Here is a 20,271-nt window from a genome sequence, read left to right on the forward strand (position 1 = left end):
TCTTTCACTTTCATCAAGGGGCTCTTTAATTCTTCTTCACTTTCTGCCATAAGGGTGGTTTCATCTGCAAATATTTAGATTTTTCAATTATAGAATTTTATTTTTAGGTCACTTTCATGTACTAATTAGGAACATTGCAAAGACAAGATATATACTGTACTGCTGCTGCAAAGTCGCTTCAGTCGTGTCCGACTCTGCGTGACCCCATAGATGGCAGCCCACCAGGCTCCCCCGTCCCTGGGATTCTCGAGGCAAGAACACTGGAGTGGGTTGCCATTTCCTTCTCCAATGCATGAAAGTGAAAAGTGAAAGTGAAGTCACTCAGTCGTGTCTGACTCCTAGCAACCCCATGGACTGCAGCCCACCAGGCCCCTCCGTCCATGGGATTCTCCAGGCAAGAGTACTGGACTGGGGTTCCCTTCCATATTCACAGGTTCCACATACATCTGAGGAGTCAACCAACCAGAGATCGAAAATACTAAGAAAAAAAAAATCCTTAGTTATAAAAAGCAAAACTTGAATTGCAGTGTTTTAACCAATAGGTGGCACTGCATTGTCACCTTGAGAAGTAGTTGGTTGATGCAAGATGCAAAGATTAGCTTATGATGTTTAAGATGTTCTAATATTAAAAATTTTCTTTTGGTAAATAAAAGTCAGCACTTTAAAGGATATATTGGAATTGTTCAGGTCTTCTGAAACTGACAGATTTCTAGTATATTGATTGCTTAATATGGGCAGAAGTTGGAGAAACTTTTAATATCCCATTTTGGGTTAAAGCAATCTGTTAAACACTAAATTTTAGATTCTTTATAAAAGCATAATTTAGAAATAAAGCTAAAACAATCCCAAATCAATAAGGATTTTCAGTACCAATATATGGAAAATTAAAATCCTACTAATACGTAGTTAAATCCTATTAGTAGTAAATATTAATTAACTACTAATATTAGTAGTAAAATCCTACTAATATGACAGAATGTGGTCCACTGGATAAGGGAATGGCAAACCACTTCAGTATTCTTGCCTTGAGAACCCCATGAACACTATGAAAAGGCAAAATGATAGGATACTGAAAGAAGAACTCCCCATGTTGGTAGGTGCCCAGTATGCTACTGGAGATCAGTGGAGAAACAACTCCAGAAAGAATGAAGGGATGGAGCCAAAGCAAAAGCAATACCCAGTTGTGGATGTGACTGGTGATAGAAGCAAGGTCCGATGCTGTAAAGAGCAATATTGCATAGGAACCTGGAATGTTAGGTCCATGAATCAAGGCAAATTGGAAGTGGTCAAAGAGGAGATCGCAAGAGTGAACATTGACATTCTAGGAATCAGTGAACTAAAATGGCCTGGAATGGGTGAATTTAACTCAGATGACCATTATATCTACCACTGTGGGCAGGAATCCCTTAGAAGAAATGGAGTAGCCATCATGGTCAACAAAAGAATCCGAAATGCAGTACTTGGATGCAATCTCAAAAATGACAGAATGATCTCTCTTCGTTTCCAAGGCAAATATCACAGTAATCCAAGTCTATGCCCCAACCAGTAACACTGAAGAAGCTGAAGTTGAATGGTTCTATGAAGACCTACAAGACCTTTTAGAACTAACATCCAAAAAAGATGTCCTTTTCATTATAGAGGACTGGAATGCAAAAATAGGAAGTCAAGAAACACCTGGAGTAACAGGCAAATTTGGTCTTGGGATACAGAATGAAGCAGGGCAAAGGCTAATAGAGTTTTGCCAAGAGAATGCACTGGTCATAGCAAACACCCTCTTCCAACAACACGAGAGAAGACTCTACACATGGACATCACCAGATGGTCAACACAAAAATCAGATTGATTATCTTCTTTGCAGCCAAAGATGGAGACGCTCCATACAGTCAGCAAAAACAACACTGGGAGCTGACTGTGGCTCAGATCATGAACTCCTTGTTGCCAAACGCAGACTTAAATTGAAGAAAGTAGGGAAAAACCACTAGACCATTCAGGTATGACCTAAATCAAATCTGTTATGATTATACAGTGGAAGTGAGAAATAGATTTAAGAGACTAGATCTGATAGACAGGGTGCCTGATGAACTATGGACGGAGGTTCATGACATTATACAGGAGACAGGGATCAAGACCATCCCCGTGGAAAAGAAATGCAAAAAAGCAAAATGGCTGGCTGGGGAGGCCTTACAAATAGCTGTGAAAAGAAGAGAAGCAAAAAGCAAAGGAGCAAAGGAAAGATATAAGCATCTGAATGCAGAGTTCCAAAGAATAGCAAGGAGAGAGAAGAAAGTCTTCCTCAGCAATCAATGCAAAGAAATAGAGGAAAACAACAGAATGGGAAAGACTAGAGATCTCTTCAAGAACATCAGAGATACCAAGGGAACATTTCATGCAAAGATGGGCTCCTTAAAGGACAGAAATGATAAGACCTAACAGAAGCAGAAGATACTAAGAAGAGGTGGCAAGAATACACAGAAGAACTATACAAAAAAGATCTTCACGACCCAGATAATCACGATGGTGTGATCACTCACCTAGAGCCAGACATCCTGGAGTGTGAAGTCAAGTAGGCCTTAGAAAGCATCACTACGAACAAAGCTAGTGGAGGTGATGGAATTCCAGTTGAGCTATTTCAGATCTTGAAAGATGATGCTGTGAAAGTGCTGCGCTCAATATGCCAGCAAATTTGGAAAACTCAGCAGTGGCCACAGGACTGGAAAAGGTCAGTTTTCATTCCAGTCCCAAAGAAGAGCAACGCCAAAGAACATTCAAACTACCACACAGTTGCACTCATCTCACATGCTAGTAAAGTAATGCTCAAAATTCTCCAAGCCAGGCTTCAGCAATATGTGAACCATGAACTTCCAGATGTTCAAGATGGCTTTAGAAAAGACAGAGGAACTAGAGATCAAATTGCCAACATCCGCTGGATCATGGAAAAAGCAAGAAAGTTCAGGAAAACATCTGTTTCTGCTTTATTGACTATGCCAAAGCCTTTGACTGTGTGGATCACAATAAACTGTGGGAAATTCTGAAAGAGATGGGAATACCAGACCACCTGACCTGCCTCTTGAGAAACCTGTATGCAGGTCAGGAAGCAACAGTTAGAACTGGACATGTAACAACAGACTGGTTCCAAATAGGAAAAGGAGCACATCGAGGCTGTATATTGTCACCCTGCTTGTTTAGCTTATATACAGAGTACGTCTTGAGAAATGCTGGGCTGGAAGAAGCACAAGCTGGAATCAAGATTGCCGGGGGAAATATCAATAACCTCAGATATGCAGATGACCCACCCTTATGGCAGAAAGTGAAGAACTAAAAAGCCTCTTGATGAAAGTGAAAGAAGAGAGTAAAAATGATGGCTTAAAGCTTAACATTCATAAAACTAAGATCATGGCATCTGGTCCCATCACTTCTTGGCAAATAGATGGGGAAACAGTGTCAGACTTTATTTTTGGGGCTCCAAGATCACTGCAGATGGTGATTGCAGCCATGAAATTAAAAGACGCTTACTCCTTGGAAGGAAAGTTATGTCCAACCTAGATAGCATATTCAGACGCAGAGACATTGCTTTGCAAACAAAGGTCCATCTAGTCAAGACTATGGTTTTTCCAGTGGTCATGTATGGATGTGAGAGTTGGACTGTGAAGAAAGCTGAGCACCGAAGAATTGATGCTTTTGAACTGTGGTGTTGGAGAAGACTCCGTTTTCAGCTGGATTATTTCCACCGATGTACAAATATTGTATTTTACATTAAAAACAAAATATATGCTCAAGATATGTGCATTTTAATATAAAGTAATATAATAAATAATATATAAATTAATATAAATTAACATTTTAAAAATCTTCCCTTTGGCTATACTCTATCTTCCCAATTCCCATTCTTTTTTTAATTCACTCTGATCAGGATTTATGTCCTTCCCACTCTTATCAGAATTTCAGTCCTTATTTTATTGGACCTCTCAGTAAATTTTAATAAAGGTGACCACTTCTCCCTCCTTTTTTACTTCTTTCCTGAAACACGCAGCTCCTTTTTGGCCTCTTCTGCTCGATCTCTTTCCTCTCCTTGCCCTCTGAATTTAGGAGTGACCCAGGGTTCAGCTTTCCAAAGGCTCTTTTCTTCTGAACCAATACTGTTTGTGTTTGGATAATTTCATCTAGTCGCATGCCTTTAAATAACATCTTTTGGCTAATAGTTTGCAAATTAGTTGACCACTGCTAACAGTTTCATATCTTTCAACTTTACCAAATTCGTTGATGAACTCTAGTGGTTTTCTGGTGGTGTCTTTAGGATATTCTGTGTAGAGTATCATGTCATCTACAAAACGTGACACTTTTACTACTTCTTTTCCAATTTGGATTCTTTTATTTCTTTTTCTTCTCTGATTGCTATGGCTAGGACTTCCAAAACTTTGCTGAATAAGAGCAGTGAGAATGAGCATCCTTGTCTTGCTTTTGATCTTAGAGGAAATGCTTTCAGCTTTTCACCATTGAATATGATGTTAGCTCTGGGTTTTTCCTTTGTGGTCTTTATTATGTTGAGGTTTGTCCCCTCTATGCCTACTTCCTGGAAAGTTTTTTTTTTTTTTTTTTTTTAACATAAATGGATATCGAATTTTGTCAAAAGAATTTTCTGCATCAATTGAGATGATCATATGGTTTTTATTTTTTAATTTGTTGGTGTGATGAATTGTACTGATTAATTTGTGGATACTGAAAAATCCTTGCACTCCTGGGATAAATGCCACTTGATCACAGTGTACAATCCACTTAAAGTATTGGATTAGGCTTGCTAGTAATTTGTTGAGGGTTTTTTGTTTTTTCTTTTTCGCTTGTTTCAAAAGTAGGTCTTTTAAAATATTTTTATTGTACTTGATTTACAATGTTGTGTTAGTTTCTGCTGTACAGCAAATTGAATCAGTTATACATATACATATATCTACTCTTTTTAAGTTTATTTTCCCACGTAGGCCATTATAGAGTGTTGAGTAGAGTTTCTGGAAATTTTTTTCTCATGAATGGATGCTGAATTTTATCCAAAGGTTTTTCAGCATCTGGTCTTCATTTTTGACAGGTGAATCTGATGGAGGAACAGAGTATGGCATGAGCATAGGCTGTGCCTCTGACACAGTGTAGAAGTGAGGACAGGAGGCTCTTGAGTGCTAGACTCATGAGCTGAGAACATGCTGAGGCCAGTGGATGGGTGAACCGCATGGGGCTGTAGGAGCCAGCATACTAAAGGATGTGAATGGGACAGTCAGTAACCGGTGGTCAGAGAGTGGGCTGTACAGTAGTACAGGATATTAATAACAGATTTTGTGTCTGCTGGAGTAGGTAGCTGAGGTGTAGCTGGGGGCAGGACAGGTGGAAGTGAGGGAGGGGGTCAAGGAGCTAAGAGTGCAGTGTTGGTCGGATGTCTGCATGGTGAAAGTCAGGAAGAAGGCTGACGCTGAGAGGAAGGCCGAGAAGTCTGCTGACTGAGATGAGGGCACGCGGCAGGAAGAGTTGGCAGGGTGGAGTCCAACAACATGCACTTCGCAGGAGATGTGGTTTTTGAGAGAAGGATGGAAGAAATGGTTTGGAAATAGGAGTGGGGCAGCCATCTCCCTCTGGGCTTGTGGTCGGTCACCTGTGGACACAGCAGCAGCGGTCAGCAGAGCGGCAGGGCTCACTGCTCTCTCTGAGGGTGATGGGTTCCACAGAGAACAGGAGAGAGAAGGGAACGTTTAGAGGCCAGCCATGAGGAAATAGATTTTGCTGTTGGCAGGAGTTATTCCAGGGATCTCAGTGAAAGGATTTGAACACTGGGACTTTTTATCCTCAAATTATTTTGATTTTAAAAAATCTCATATATGTTACTTAGTATATCTGGAGATACTGTAAAATGTAGTGTGTTCTTCAGGAGCTGATTTGATCATTAATTTACAATGTCTCTATTACAGGAATGGTTTGCAGTTTATGTGGAACTGAATCAGCAAATTGCAGCACTCTTAAATGCTGGGGATGAGGAAGATCTTGTGGAACTGAAGTCACTCCAGCAACAACTTAGTGATGTTTGTTATCGACAGGCCAGTCAGCTGGAATTTAGGCAGAATCTGCTACAAGCAGCTCTTGAATTTCATGGTGTTGCCCAAGATGTAAGTGATTACTCTGATTGCTTTTCTTTGCTTCAGATTATCTGAGTACTTATCTGCACATCAGTTTTGCAGGTTTGCATGTCTCTTAATTATTTTTCTGGAACAGTAAAATTTATTGGTGGGGGAAACAAGATAGACCTTTTTGATTTTTTTTTTTAATTTTATGTTACATTATTCTGCATGCAACTAAACTTTTTTTTTTGTCTAAATAGAGTGTCCCAATGTAATTGCTAGATTTCGTTTGGATAGTTTTTTGATGTTCATGTTTTATAACATAGATAGAAATGAAAGTTTCAACACTTGTCTGCATTCTGCCGACCTAGACGTACTGTCTTCCTGGTGCATGCATCTGTGTGTTCTGTCTTTCAGATAACGTGTATTCTAATTATGTGTCCTTGTCTTTTAACAGCAGAGTTTTTTCAAGTATAATCGTGGTAACTTCATTAGATACAAACCTCATTAATCATTAAACACTGTAGATGCTGATTATATCAGGGTTATCTCTTTGGTGTCCCTCTGCTTTAGTTGTCTCAGCAGTTGGATGGCTTATTAGGGATGTTGTGCGTAGATGTAGCACCAGCTGATGGAGCATCGATTCAGCAAACTTTAAAACTGCTTGAAGAGAAGCTGAAAAGTGTTGGTAAGCAGATTTTAAAAATGCTGAAACATAAGGGTTCTTTTTTTAAAAATATCATTACCATGGTTAGACAAGTCAACTTATACTGATCTAATTATAATCATGTACAGGGAGCACAGGAGAAATTAGTATAAAAAGTTTTTATCCCCGTAAAGGGTGTAATTTATACTGCAGTTGTTATCTTTCATTGGTGGTCCGTCACCCTTCCTCCAGAAGGCCTTCAGCCTTTCCTGTTTACCCAGCCGAATCTACAAGTGCTGTGTCTTGCATATTCTATGAGCAGTTACCTGTAGTGCATGCGTAACCTGTATTTAGCTGTGAAGTGTTCTGTGGTAAACCCTGTATGCCCCACATTGTGTTTTATGCAATGATTTTTGTTGTTGCTATACCCTAACCTTGTGAAAAGAAGAGTTGGTTTGGTTCTGTGCATTTGTTTCTCCAAACTGGGAACATTGCCAAGGTTACATACTCTCCAAGGAGAGGGTGGTTCAGTTTTATTAAGCTAGTACCCTTACTTGACACCATAGCCTTTTGACTTTTACTACAAGTAGAAAATGCAGAGAGGTTTCCTAGGTCATGACCGGGAGAAGTGAATAGTGGATGTGAAAATGGGGGTGGAGGGTGTGTGTACTGAGTGGGACATCGGGCAAAGGAAAATGGAGTAGGAAGCAGAAACTTAAGGCAGCGATTTAGTGGGAAATGGTGGCATGTGACTGAACCAATTTAATTAATTTTGAAAAGAACTTGAGGGAATGGGTTTGAAAAATCATGTTTGTATTGGCATTTTACTTGCTTATAGTCTTTGTTATTTTAATGGATGATGTAATTACATGTTTAGTATCTAATTTGCCAAATGAAATTTATTTCAAAAGTGTCACAAGTTTTCTTAAGCAATGTTTTTCCTTTAAAAATGCTAAAGGAATTCCAATATACATACCTAATTTAAAGTCTTATAAATACATCCTAAGTGTTGCTTCTTGTTGAGTATAAGCTGATAGCACCTATTTTCAAAATGTTCAGTGTCCTTTTACGGTGAGAACACAGTGCTTGACTGTTTTAATGTCTTGTGGCTCTGATATATTTTTTGAACAAAGCATTTGCCTTCTATGTTCTCCTAAAAACTGAACTATGTAAAAACAGAAAGGAAAGAATTGAAAATCTTACTCATCAAGACAGGAATTCTCACACTTTCTACTTGCAATTTTGAAAAGTAATTAGTTGTCTACGGAAGTTCACCTTTTAGAAATTCTCATTAGGGAGAATTTGAATGAGAGGGAGCTCCAATTTGAGCCACGTTTAAATGGGTTTTATTGATTGAAATATTCAGAGGGCTCCAGACCAAAGAAGTTTAATGTACAAAGCTGTTATCCTAGCAATCCAAGTACAGTATCTGCTGAGAGGATTTAATTAAGGGAGGGAAAGCTTCTCTTGTTTAAGAGATTAAATATGGTAACTTTTGTTTTAGATGTAGGATTGCAAGGTTTGCGTGAAAAAGGTCAAGGTCTTCTGGATCAGATCTCCAATCAGGCATCCTGGGCCTATGGAAAGGATGTAACCATTGAGAATAAGGAAAATGTGGACCACATACAAGGAGTGATGGAAGATATGCAGCTTAGAAAACAAAGGCAAAGTTTGACTATTCATGTTTATTTTTGCTGAGACAACATAATATTTATTAAAATGAAAATTGATACATTTTCCATACAAAGTAGAAATTCTTACCTGTTTCATAGTAGGCATGTAGTAAGTTTTCGGTAAATGTAATGGTTATTGTGTATAATTGTACTAACAAATAATGGCAATTCATTCATATGATGGATAAATTTCATTTCCATTCAAGTGCGTCACATTCTTTATCCCCAGTATAGCCTGTGACTCGTCTCTCTTTTAAGACTCGGGAGAATCTGGCGTTTCCATTTTCATTTAGGTTAGAGTTGCTGTTAAATTTATCATACGTTGATCTGTTTCTTCATCTAAACCTCACACAAATTGTCACTCATCCGTTGTTGTCATATAAAGGATTAGACAGTAAATTCTGGGTAAGGTAATGTTTAGTTTCATTTGTTATATGGTAGAACTAGAAATTTAAAGGGTTCTTTGAAAACTCAACTTGCAATAGCAATTGCAGGATATTGCAAAATAAATGATTAAATTAATATATGCTAGGACATAAAGACTATCATGGTTGTATGAAATTTTAGTACACTTAGAAATTTCAAGGGCATCAACAAAACCTCACAGAAACTTCCCTCTGCATCACAGAAAAAACAGTCATTAGATAGAGATTCCTTCTATCCTCATATCTGCAAACTTATCCATTACATTATTTTCATCAGAAGGATGAAAAAAGCTCTGCTCTTATGAAAACTGTGTATCCCCATGTCTCCTCACTCAGTCAGTTCCCGCTCTTTAATCCCTGCCTTTCATTCAAATACTTTGTTATTGTTCAGTCCCCAGTCATGTCCAACTCTGCGACCCCATGGACTGCAGCACCCCAGGCCTCCCTGTCCTTCATCATCTCCCAGAGCTTGCTCAGACTCGTGTCCATTGAACTGGTGATGCCATCCAACCATCTTGTCCTCTGTCATCCCCTTCTCCTTGCATCTTTCCCAGCATCAGGGTCTTTTCCAGTGAGTTGGCTCTTAGAGTCAGGTGGCCAAAGTATTGGAGTTTCAGCTTCAACATCAGTCCTTCCTATGAACATTCATGGTTGATTTCCTTGTAAGATTGACTGGTTTGATCTTCTTGCTTTGTCCAAGGGACTCTGAAGAGTCTTCTCCAACAGCATCAATTCTTCAGCACTCAGCTTTCTTTATGGTCCAACTCTCACATTCATACATGACTACTGGAAACACCATAGCTTTGACTAGACGGACCTTTGTGGGCAAAATCATGTCTCTGCTTTTTAATATAATGTCTAGGTTTGTCATAACATTTCTTCCAAGGAGCAACTATCTTTTAATTTCATGGCTACACTCACCGTCTGGAGTGATTTTGGAGCCCAAGAATATAAAGTCTGTTGCTGTTTCCATTGTTTCTCCATCTTTTTGCCATGAACTGATGGGACCAGATGCCATGACCTTCATTTTTTGAATGTTGAGTTTTAAGCCAGCTTTTTCACTCTCCTTTTTTACCTTCATCAAGAGGCTCTTTAATTGTTTTTTGCTTTCTGCCACAAGGGTGGTGCCATCTGCATATCTGAGGTTATTAATATTTATCCTGGCAATCTTGATTCCAGCTTGTGCTTCATCCAGCCTGACATTTTGCATGATGTACTCTGTATATAAGTTAAATAATCAGGGTGACAGTATACAGCCTTGACACACTCCTTTTCCAATTTTAAACCAGTCTATTGTTCTGTGTCTGGCTCTAACTGTTGCTTCTTGACCTACATACAGGTTTCTCAGGAGACAGGTAAGGTGGTCTGGTATTCATTTTAAGGATTTTCCACAGTTTGTTGTGATGTGCACAGTAAAGGATTTAGCATAGTCAATGAAGCAGAAGTAGATTTTTTTCTGTTGCTTCTTCTATGATCCAATGGATGTTGGCACTTTGATCTCTGGTTCCTCTGCCTTTTCTAAATCCAGCTTGTACATCTGAAAGTTCTTGGTTCATGTACTATTGAAGCTTTGCTTGGAGGGTTTTGAGCATGACCTTGCTTGCATGTGAAATGAGTGCAGTTGTGTGGTAGTTTGAACATTCTTTGGCATTGCCCTTCTTTGGGATTTGATTGAAAACTGACCTCTTCTAATCCTGTGGCCACTGCTGAGTTTTCCAAATTTGTTGGCATATTGAGTGCAGCACTTTTATAGCATCATCTTTTAGGATTTGGAATAGTTCAGCTGAATTCCATCGCTTCTGCTAGCTTTGTTCATAGTGATGCTTCCTAAGGCCCATTTGACCTCTCACTCCAGGATGTCTGGCTCTAGGTGAGTGATCACACCATTGTGTTTACCTGGTCATAAAGACCTTTTTTGTACAGTTCCTCTGTGTATTCTTACCACCTCTTCATACCTCTGCTTCTGTTAGGTCCATATCGTTTCTGTCCTTTCTAGTGCTCATCTAGTGTGTGAAATTACCACCTCCTCTTCCAACTGTTCTTTCTCTGCCTTGAGCTCTCCTTGACAGCTGTCATTGAAGATCTAATCTGCATTCATACTTCTTCACTGTCTCCAGTTTACTTTTCAACCCTTCTTCGTCTGACCTCTCCCCTCACCACTTCACTGAACTTGCTCTTACTGATGTCATCAGTGACTGTACTTGCCACATTTAAATAAACCCTTCATCTTGCTCAAAATCCAGGGAATACTTTCGGTTCTGACATTGCTTGACCACTCTGAATAGCATTAGGGACAACTGACATTTTTTTTTTTCTGTTTGAAACTCCCTGACAACTTTATATACATTAAAAACACCTTTATGATTCTCGTGGGCACTCTGTTTCTTCTTGGTTTTCTGCACTGATTTCTTGTCTTTTAGCTAATTTCACTGCTTTCAGGGTTTGTTCCGAGGCCAAATCCTCTTCTCACTCATTGTCGTCTCCCCGCACAGTCTCACCACTTCAATGACTTTCTTCAGTATCACCATGATTGAATAGTTACAGCTCTGACACAGATCCCTCCCCTATACTTTGGACCTGTAATTCCTCTTACCTACTGAGCATCTCCACCTGGGTGCCCCATACGATACTTAAAACTCACTTGTATGGATTGGAATCATTGTCCTCCAAACCTGGCTTTCCTCCTTTAGTTTCCTGTCCCAGTTAAAAATACCATCAGTTACCAAACTTGGGATTTGTCCAAAGGATTTACCAAAATCGTCTCTTACAGCCTCATCAGATGCCCAAGTTCTGCTGTCTCCAAATCCTTTTTTCATGATCTTAGCTCTTACCTACTTCCTTCCTTGCTCCTCTACAGTCTGTTGTGCATGAGCACCATCTTTGTAAAGCACTCATCCAATTACCTAACTTCTTGTGTGAACCCCTCTCAGTTACTTCCTGTTTCCTCAGATGAAGTTCAGTCTCCTTGGAATAGTGTAGGAGACCCTTCATAACCCAGTCCTGTATAATCTTACCTCCTTTAACTTTCCTACAAAACCACACACTTATTTTCACTTTCCTGAATGCATCATGTCGTTTCAAGCATCCAGAGCACTCAAAATACTTCTTCCCTCATTTTCTGCCTAGTGTATTCCTACTTATTATTCAAGACTCTGGGGTACTTATCCTTGGAAGCCTTTTTAGATTTCTTGGGCAAGTTTTTACTTGTTCCTGCCTATTCTCATATAGCTCCACATCAGTATTTATCACATTGTTTTTTTAAAAGTCCATCTTCCCAAGTGGGACCATCTTATTCTAACCAGTAAGTAGAAACCATGTCTTGTATTTTCAAGCACACTCTCCAGTACCTGAAAATATATGTTAAGTATGATACTGTCTTCATCATTGACATGTCTTACCTTGTCTTTTAGCTTCAGATTTGAAAAATAAATCACTTCTCTTCAGTCCCTTGTAGGATTATTTAACCAAATTGCCCTTTAAAAATATGTTATAGATTGTGGTGAGGGCATTCTTGGAAAAAAAAAATAGCCTGTGACAATGACTTAGTTATTGTTATCAAGCTTCCTTAAGAATATCAACTCTAGTGGAGCCCAGTGCCTCCTGGGTGGCTTGTTAGTGGTATTCAGTACTGCCATGAGATTCTCTCCTTCCCATCTGAAGTACATGGAATTGCATGGAAATGAAGGGGATGGATGGATCAGAGCTTAATTGATCAAGTCAGCTTAAAATTTTGATCTGTATGTCATCCAGGGAGACCACATTAAAATCTAAAAATACTCTGAATTGTGTTTCTTTCTATCCAGAGATCAACAGAATTTTTTTTCTTTCTTAAGAGCATAGATGGGAGCTTTTTTTTTTTTTTAATTCAAAATTAGATATTACTCTGGTAATGTAATATAATGAAAAGCTTTAATTTTTTTTTTAATTTCCTTGGAGCATCATTCTCTAAACTAGTATTTTAGAAACTTTATGTTTTTGTCTTTGAAGTTCGTTTAATGCTAATTGGCAGTTACTGTCTCTTCAGGCTCTAGTGTACTCCTGTGTTTGTGCTTTGCTTCAGTATTTTGCACAATCCATACAATACTCAAGAGGGTTTGTGATTTAGTATCTTTCAGGTATTTTGAGGTTTTAATGGAACACAGATACAGATATCCTTAAAATTCTTGCAAACCAATACAAAATAGTTACAGTCTCCATAGTGTAAGACTAAGTATTTTAATATACTGTAAAATATGTGTGCAGATGGTGGTGTTATACTAGTTATCCACAAAACTGAAATGTTTCCCTAAATTCATGTTTGGATTTATTAGATGTGAAGACATGGTAGATGTGCGAAGATTAAAGATGCTTCAGATGGTACAGTTGTTTAAATGTGAAGAAGATGCTGCCCAGGTAAAGATAAGTCAAGCCTATTATGTACTTGTCTTTACTTAGAAAATTGATTTCACCTAACTGTAAACAGAAGTGTTCTTTTCATGGTCCTAAGTAAATTCATTAAATCAGATTCTCATTTATCCTGTTGCAGTAATAAAGTTTTATATTTCCAATAATCTTACTGGTCTCATTTGACTTACTTCTCAATGAAATGCTCTATTGAGCTAGAAATTGGAATTATTTATTATTGTGATTTGGTTGTCAGTTACATCCCAGGATGAAGGCTGGTGTAGTTTACTGCCTTTTAACCCACAAGAGGGTTTTGTAGCTAGATAAACAGTTTGCTATTTTGCATAGTCAATATCAAAAAACATAGTTACAACTTAACATAGAAGAAACTTAGAATTTTAAGTTGTAACATTAAGTCTGTAATGCGATTCCAATAAGATCTATATTACATAGACACATGGATTTTATTAATATAAATCATGTGATGTTAATTTTAAATGAGTACTTCTCTCTAATAGGTCTTGTCTTTAGATTTTAAAAATTTTAAGGAAGAGGAGAGATTATTAACTCATGTAGCTTGGCACTGAAATAAGCTATTACGATTATAACAAATGGGTTAATTAATCACATGATAGTAATCTTTCTTTTTATTAATATGGTGTTTTGATATACAAGGTAAAAAGTTACGACTCCAGGTTGACTGTGACTTATTTTCATTCAGGCAGTAGAATGGCTCAGTGAACTTCTGGATGCTCTTCTTAAGACACACACCAGATTGGGGGATGACGCTCAGGAAACGAAAGTTCTGCTGGAGAAGCATAGAAAATTTGTTGATGTTGCACAGGTGCAGAACTGGTTATCTTCCTTTTCTACAAGCTCAGTGTTAAAATAGTTTTCTACATGTTTGTAATGTAACTTAGCCCCCCAAGTCCAAGAAGGTTAGTTATATTAATCCAGAAATATAGAACTAAGAAAATGTCAGCTGATGAATCAAAACTAGCCTGTATAAATTTGAGAGGGTTTAAGTTTTCCTGAATACAGGTTCTGTAGCTCCCTCTGATTTATGATATATTAATATATTATGGTAATTTTAAGGCAGTAACCATTCATTTGTAAAAGTTACTATGAAGTATAAGTTAATATCAGTCAATTAGAAACCCTAGTTTCTGCATCTCAACAGTGTCAGCATTATAACAACATGGGTTTTTTTTCATGTGAAAAGTTATCTTATTTTCCCTAATTACTGAGTTCATGTTGTTAACAGTGTGGTTTCCTATGTGGAATATTAAATGCCCCTTTCCACCCATTTGTTTTAATTAATGGGTGAGCAGATTTTTTTTTAATTGATTTCTTTCTTTTCTTTTTTTTTATTTTTTGGGCTGGTGAAATTGAGCAGGCTGAGAGGAAAGCAGAGTAAGAGAGGAAAGCCTAACAAGAAATAAACTTAATAAAAATTAACTGGTAGTATTGCTTCCGCTTAATTATTTATGCATGCAGGCGACTTGCAGTAGTAAGCGCCAGTGGACTCATTCATTATTGACTTCTAGCAGTGTTACTTAATTGCCGCTCCAGTCCTCCTGTTCACTTTCCTGCCCCTCTCTTTAGACTTCTGTTGTCATAACTTTGCGTTCACCTTCTCTTCTTCAGAGCACTTACGACTACGGCAGACAGCTGCTGCAGGCCACAGTGGTGCTGTGCCAGTCTTTGCGCTGCACCTCTCGGTCATCTGGGGATACGCTTCCTCGGCTGAACAGAGTGTGGAAGCAGTTCACAGTCGCATCTGAAGAGAGGGTGCATAGGCTGGAGATGGCTATTGCCTTTCACTCAAATGCTGAAAAGGTTCGCTTTTTTTAAAAATGTAGTTTCAGTTGTGTGTGTTATGTATGTTTAAAATGTGTTTACCTTGTAATTTTATGATTAGTCTGTTCTTTAAAAATTTATATGCATTCCATTGTTTAAAGTTTGTTTAGGTATAACATATTGTCTTGGAAAGTTCACATCAGATTCTTGGTAAGCCATACCAGGGTTGGAGTACTGTGGTTAGAGGAACTGAAACCGTCCAGTAGTCTTTGCTCAGCACCATGTCTCTCCTCACCCGACCTGGTGCCCAGAATGTACTGTCTGTTCTTTCGAGTGTCGTGACTCCCACTGTTTCATTATGCCAAGAAAGGAAACTTTGTGTTCTCAAATACTACTAATTGTCATAAATTTTTTAAAAGGTCACTTTGTGATTTGTATAATCTTTTGAGCCTCTCCAGCTAAAATTACAAGAGTAAGGATAAAAATGAAACCTTTTTTTTTCATGTGTTATCTTTAAAGAATCATTCTAGAATTTACTATTTAATGAATTCATTAATCTCAGAAACTAAAAAGTTAATATGCGGTGTTTTATTTGGGCAAATTTTCAATTGAACCTTTTTCTCAGCTCCACAGTGAAAATTGATAGCATCCAAGTCTTCTATTTCCATTCCAAAGAGGAGCCTTACTAAGTAGTTAACTTTGTTTTGATTTCTTAAAGATGAAAGTTTATATGTAGGGGATATTCAATGCAAGTTAAGATATGAGAAACCTAAGATAGCCTTGGTCTATAGGACAGAAGAGATACTGCCAGGAGCCTCAGGAATTAAGCAGTTTCTGTCTGTGTTATGCAGTACATCTGTTGGGAAATGTCCACATTAACTCTCACTGAGCCGGTTACTGAACTCTACAGGTCATTTTTTTAGTGTAAGATGGGCCGACTGTTGATGAATTAAAGTATCCAAATGGCTTGACTTATTTATCTATTGATTGTTTCAGTGAAAACTTTTTATTGAACTATACTACTAACATAGAAAAATGTGCAGCTCAAATGTTCTGCTCACTGAATTTTCAGAGTGAGGACGCCTGTGTAATCAGCGCACTATTCAAATAACAGAATGTTACCAGCACCCAGAGGTTGTTCCCCATCCTCTTTTAATCACACTGCTTCTGCTGCCCATCCCAGCGTGACCACTGGCCCAATCTCTTAACACCACTGATAATTTTTTAGGATACTACTCTTAAAATTTATCTGCAAAGACATTTAAAAATCTAGATCTCTTTAAGAAGTTATGTAATAATGAATATATATTAGTTGCTTGGTTGTGTCCAAGTCTTTGTGACCCCATGGAGCCTGCCAGGCTCCTCTGTCCATGGAATTATCCAGGCAAGAATACCAGAGTGGGTAGCCAATCCTTTCTCTAGGGAATCTTCCCAGCCCAGGGATCGAACCTGGGTCTCCTGCATTGCAGGGGGACTGTTTACCATCTGAGCCACCAGGAAGCCCAAGAATGAATATGATTGAGAATTTTTTCATAAAATATTAATGTTCCTATTTTTTCTGGTTCTTGGCCTTTATCATGCTTATAATAAACTCTGCTTAAGGTTATTTTATTATGTCAACTTATGTAAAACCTTTTGTTATTAGATGTTATTTTTCTCTTGGGTGGGTTCTGTTTCATACCAGCAAGCCACAACTATAAGCAAACTGCATAGCAAATTATAGTGATTAGGAAAATATTTAAATTAAATCTGGAGTTTTATTATATGAAAATATCCTTTATGAGTAATGCCAAAATAAACATAATTGGATTCAGAAAAGTATGCAAACAGAGTTGCAAAAATAAATTATTTTTATTCTGTCTCAAATTTGCAGATTTTTTTTTTGGAGGTAAATTTTTAAAATTAGTATTACTGTTTTAAATCTAAAGCGTATCTTGGACTGATAGCACGTCTGCATCTGAGACTAGACACACTTCAAGAGCTCACTAACCACGTGTCCCTAGCGGCTACTCTGTGGGTCTGTACTTAACAGCCTTAACTATTTCAAATCACAGCAATTTTTTCTTTCTTTCATACCATTTAAATTTAAATAGTGATAATTAAGGAAAAAATAATATCAAGGACTATAGAAATTCCAAATTTGAATTAAAACCATATCTATTTATATTTTGTTTTTTAGTTTATATCATGTAACTCAAGTCAGCAGATCTGTTTTTAAAATAACTGTAAAGTTTCTAGCTAGGGAATCACCTTGTTATGTGTTTGTACTCTGGGTATATGTTATGTATTTATATATATCTTTTCATTTGTGAAGTTTGTAAGCTCTTTGAGGTCAAAATCCGTTTCTCATTCATATCCCAAGCCACTACATAAACATAAAGTGAGTATTCAATAAATTGTTACTTAATGTATGAAAGAATACTACTTCTTAAGCACAGTTTCAGTTTAATTCCAAATAATAGTCTAGTATTTTTTTTTTTTTTTGGAAATCACTATAGAACTCTTCTTATTCCAATTCTAATATTATTAGTGTGGATTATGTGTTTGATTTTATTTGAATTTCTTGGGTCAGCTTTGTCAATCATCAGTCTTCTATGACATACATGAAGATTCTAGGAACAGAACAGAAACACCGTCAATCTACTAAATTTTAATGAACTTGGTTTCCTTCTGTGTCTCTTGATTGATGTTGCACTTTTATTTGTTGCAGATTTTACAAGACTGTCCAGAAGAGCCTGAAGCTATTAATGATGAGGAGCAGTTTGATGAAGTTGAAGCGGTTGGGAAATCACTTTTAGATAGACTAACTGTTCCTGTAGTTTATCCTGATGGGTATGCTGCATGTTCTTACAATTTGTGCTTTTATCAGTAAGGTCTTAAAGTAATACCAAGAGAAGAAGATCTGTTTCTAAAAAGTCCTAGTAAATTAGCTTTGGTTGACATCTTCAGTATCTGTAATAAATGAGTTTAAAATGAAAAGAAATCCCTACTGGGTTTTTAACAGTGGTAGCAGTTGGTACTTGCTGCTATCAAATGTATTGCCCTCGATAGCTTATTGTAGAAGAAAGATCATTGAGTAGGTTGACATACTGGGTTCTAGCCTTGACTGTGATGATAAGGAGTCAGGTAACTTTGAACTTCATTCAGGGAATGGATGGGGAGGGGAATGTTCAGTGTGCTCAAAATATATACCCAGCGCAAAGCTAAACATTTCACCTATAGGCTTTTGACCAAACAGTGCTAGGCCAGTACGATTATTGTGATTTACAGATGAAGAAACTGAAGCTCAGAAAGATTAAGTAAGTTGTCAGGATATCACAGCTTCTAAGTGAAATTAGAACATAGTTTCAGGTCTGTCTGGCACCAAATCCATTCTCTTTTTCACTGTGCTATGTAGAGTCCTAATTTCTTCATTTGTAAAATGATGGGGTCATGATTTCCACATTCCTTTCCATTTCACATAGTTGATGATAAAAATAAGAATTAACATCTTGCAAATAAATGGTCCAGTAAATGAATCATAGTAGCTTTATCTCCAGGGAGCTAGATCTTCTCAAGGAAAACAGTTTGGTGGTAATTCAGAGGATATTTAATTCAAACAATAGAGAAACCAAACCACTGAATGTACTGTCCTTACATTGTAATATAGGGCTTTCCTGGTAGTTCAGTGGAATCCGCCTGCCAGGGCAAGAGACGTGTGTTCAGTCCCTGGGTTGGGAAGATCCCCTGGAGAAGGAAGTGGCAACCCACTTCAGTGTTCTTGCCTGGGAAATCCCATGGACAGAGGAGCCTGGTGGGCTAGTCCATGGGGTCACAAAGAGTCGGACACAACTGAGCAACTAAACAGAAACGCCAACACTGTACTATAGTGTAGTAGGTTTGATTGTGGACTCTGGAGCCTGGTTTGTTGGGTTTAAATGTCAGCTCCACCACTTACTAGCTGTGACTTCTTGGGCAAGCCACTTCACCTTTTCTGTGCCTCATTCCCTCATCTAAAAATAGGAATATATTTTCCATACCTCCTTGGGTTATGTGTGAGGGTGTTAAATGAGCTAAATGTATATAAACTACTTAAAACGATTATCTCACACGTGATAAGTGCCACAGCTAATGTGTCATGAACTTCAAAGGATTATTTGGAATTGATATTGAGAAGATATAATGTTATTCATAGTCTATGCTTAGATAATCTCTAGTCATACCTAAACTTAAATAATCAGAAGTAGCTTTTAAAGTCGTGTGTATCTCCAGTGTATAAAAGAGAATAAAATCTAAAAGTTTTATAAATCCAGCTGGTAACAGTGTTAGTAGGGTGCTTCTGGTTGGTCCATTTAGGACATCACTCCACCAAAACCTCATTTCTGTGTTTCACAGCCAGTTGTCACAAAGTCAGTCTCATTCTACTCAAGTCCTCCCAGGAGCATCTCCCCCTGGTTCTTTCGCATGGGCTGCTTCTCCCAGGTTCTACAAATAGTTCACGTGTCATTTTCGTTTTTAAAATGGAAGAGTCAGTTAGTGCTCTGTTTTCAGATTTCACAACTTTAATATTTGCAGTTATTATTCCATTCCCTTTTGTATGGTAATTTGTTTATACTGTGTAAAATGTGACAGTGAGCTTAGTCACACTTACCTTTTGTACCATTCTCCTAGAACAATGAAAGAAATAAGGCGGTCTCTCTGGATTCCCTGCTTGAAGACCCACATTCAGATTCTGTTTTTTCCACTGTGTGATTGTAGTTCAGTCATTTGTTTTTATAGGTCTTAGTTTTCTGATCTGAAAAGACAAAGCTAAACCAGATTATTTTCAACAACTCTTGGAGCTCTAAAAGATTCTATGACTCTGAATACTGTGTCTTTGCAAATAGGATAAAATTAAATGATTTTGCCTATTAATGTCCCAAATGATGGCTTAACATTAAATGGATATTTTACTTGCCAGCTATATTAAACATCTGATGACCACAGTCCTTAGCACCAAAGTACTCACACAGACTTTATATTTGTGTCTGGTCTGGCTCCCAAGCTGAAAGCAGAGCGTTGTTGCTGTTGCACTGTTTATTTGTTGCATTGTTTGGTTTATTGAGATTATCAGAAGTATACGTGATAGGATATTTATACCATTAATATACTTTTTTCCATTTTAAAAAATGTTTTATGCCATTTTAAAAAATGTTTCTCCTACTGAATTGCTACTCAAAGATAAACAGTATGGTCTGCAAATGAACTAACGGCATACCACGTAGGTAATTTTT

At 37.7% G+C, this 20,271-nt stretch overlaps 1 protein-coding gene across 4 annotated transcripts in view; it reads left to right on the plus strand.

Moving 5' to 3' along the window:
• Positions 1 to 20,271, plus strand: part of SESTD1 (SEC14 and spectrin domain containing 1) — a 151,066-nt gene that overhangs the window by 122,771 nt on the left and 8,024 nt on the right. For all 4 annotated transcript variants that reach the window (XM_061434098.1, XM_061434084.1, XM_061434092.1 and 1 more), the window contains 7 exons: positions 5,946 to 6,140; positions 6,666 to 6,780; positions 8,243 to 8,402; positions 13,147 to 13,228; positions 13,941 to 14,063; positions 14,867 to 15,058; positions 17,730 to 17,851. In XM_061434098.1, coding sequence (XP_061290082.1) covers positions 5,946 to 6,140; positions 6,666 to 6,780; positions 8,243 to 8,402; positions 13,147 to 13,228; positions 13,941 to 14,063; positions 14,867 to 15,058; positions 17,730 to 17,851 — 989 coding nt within the window. The remainder of the gene's footprint in view (positions 1 to 5,945; positions 6,141 to 6,665; positions 6,781 to 8,242; positions 8,403 to 13,146; positions 13,229 to 13,940; positions 14,064 to 14,866; positions 15,059 to 17,729; positions 17,852 to 20,271) is intronic.

Source organism: Bos javanicus, chromosome 2 (genome assembly GCF_032452875.1).
Source record: "Bos javanicus breed banteng chromosome 2, ARS-OSU_banteng_1.0, whole genome shotgun sequence".
NCBI lineage: Eukaryota > Metazoa > Chordata > Mammalia > Artiodactyla > Bovidae > Bos > Bos javanicus.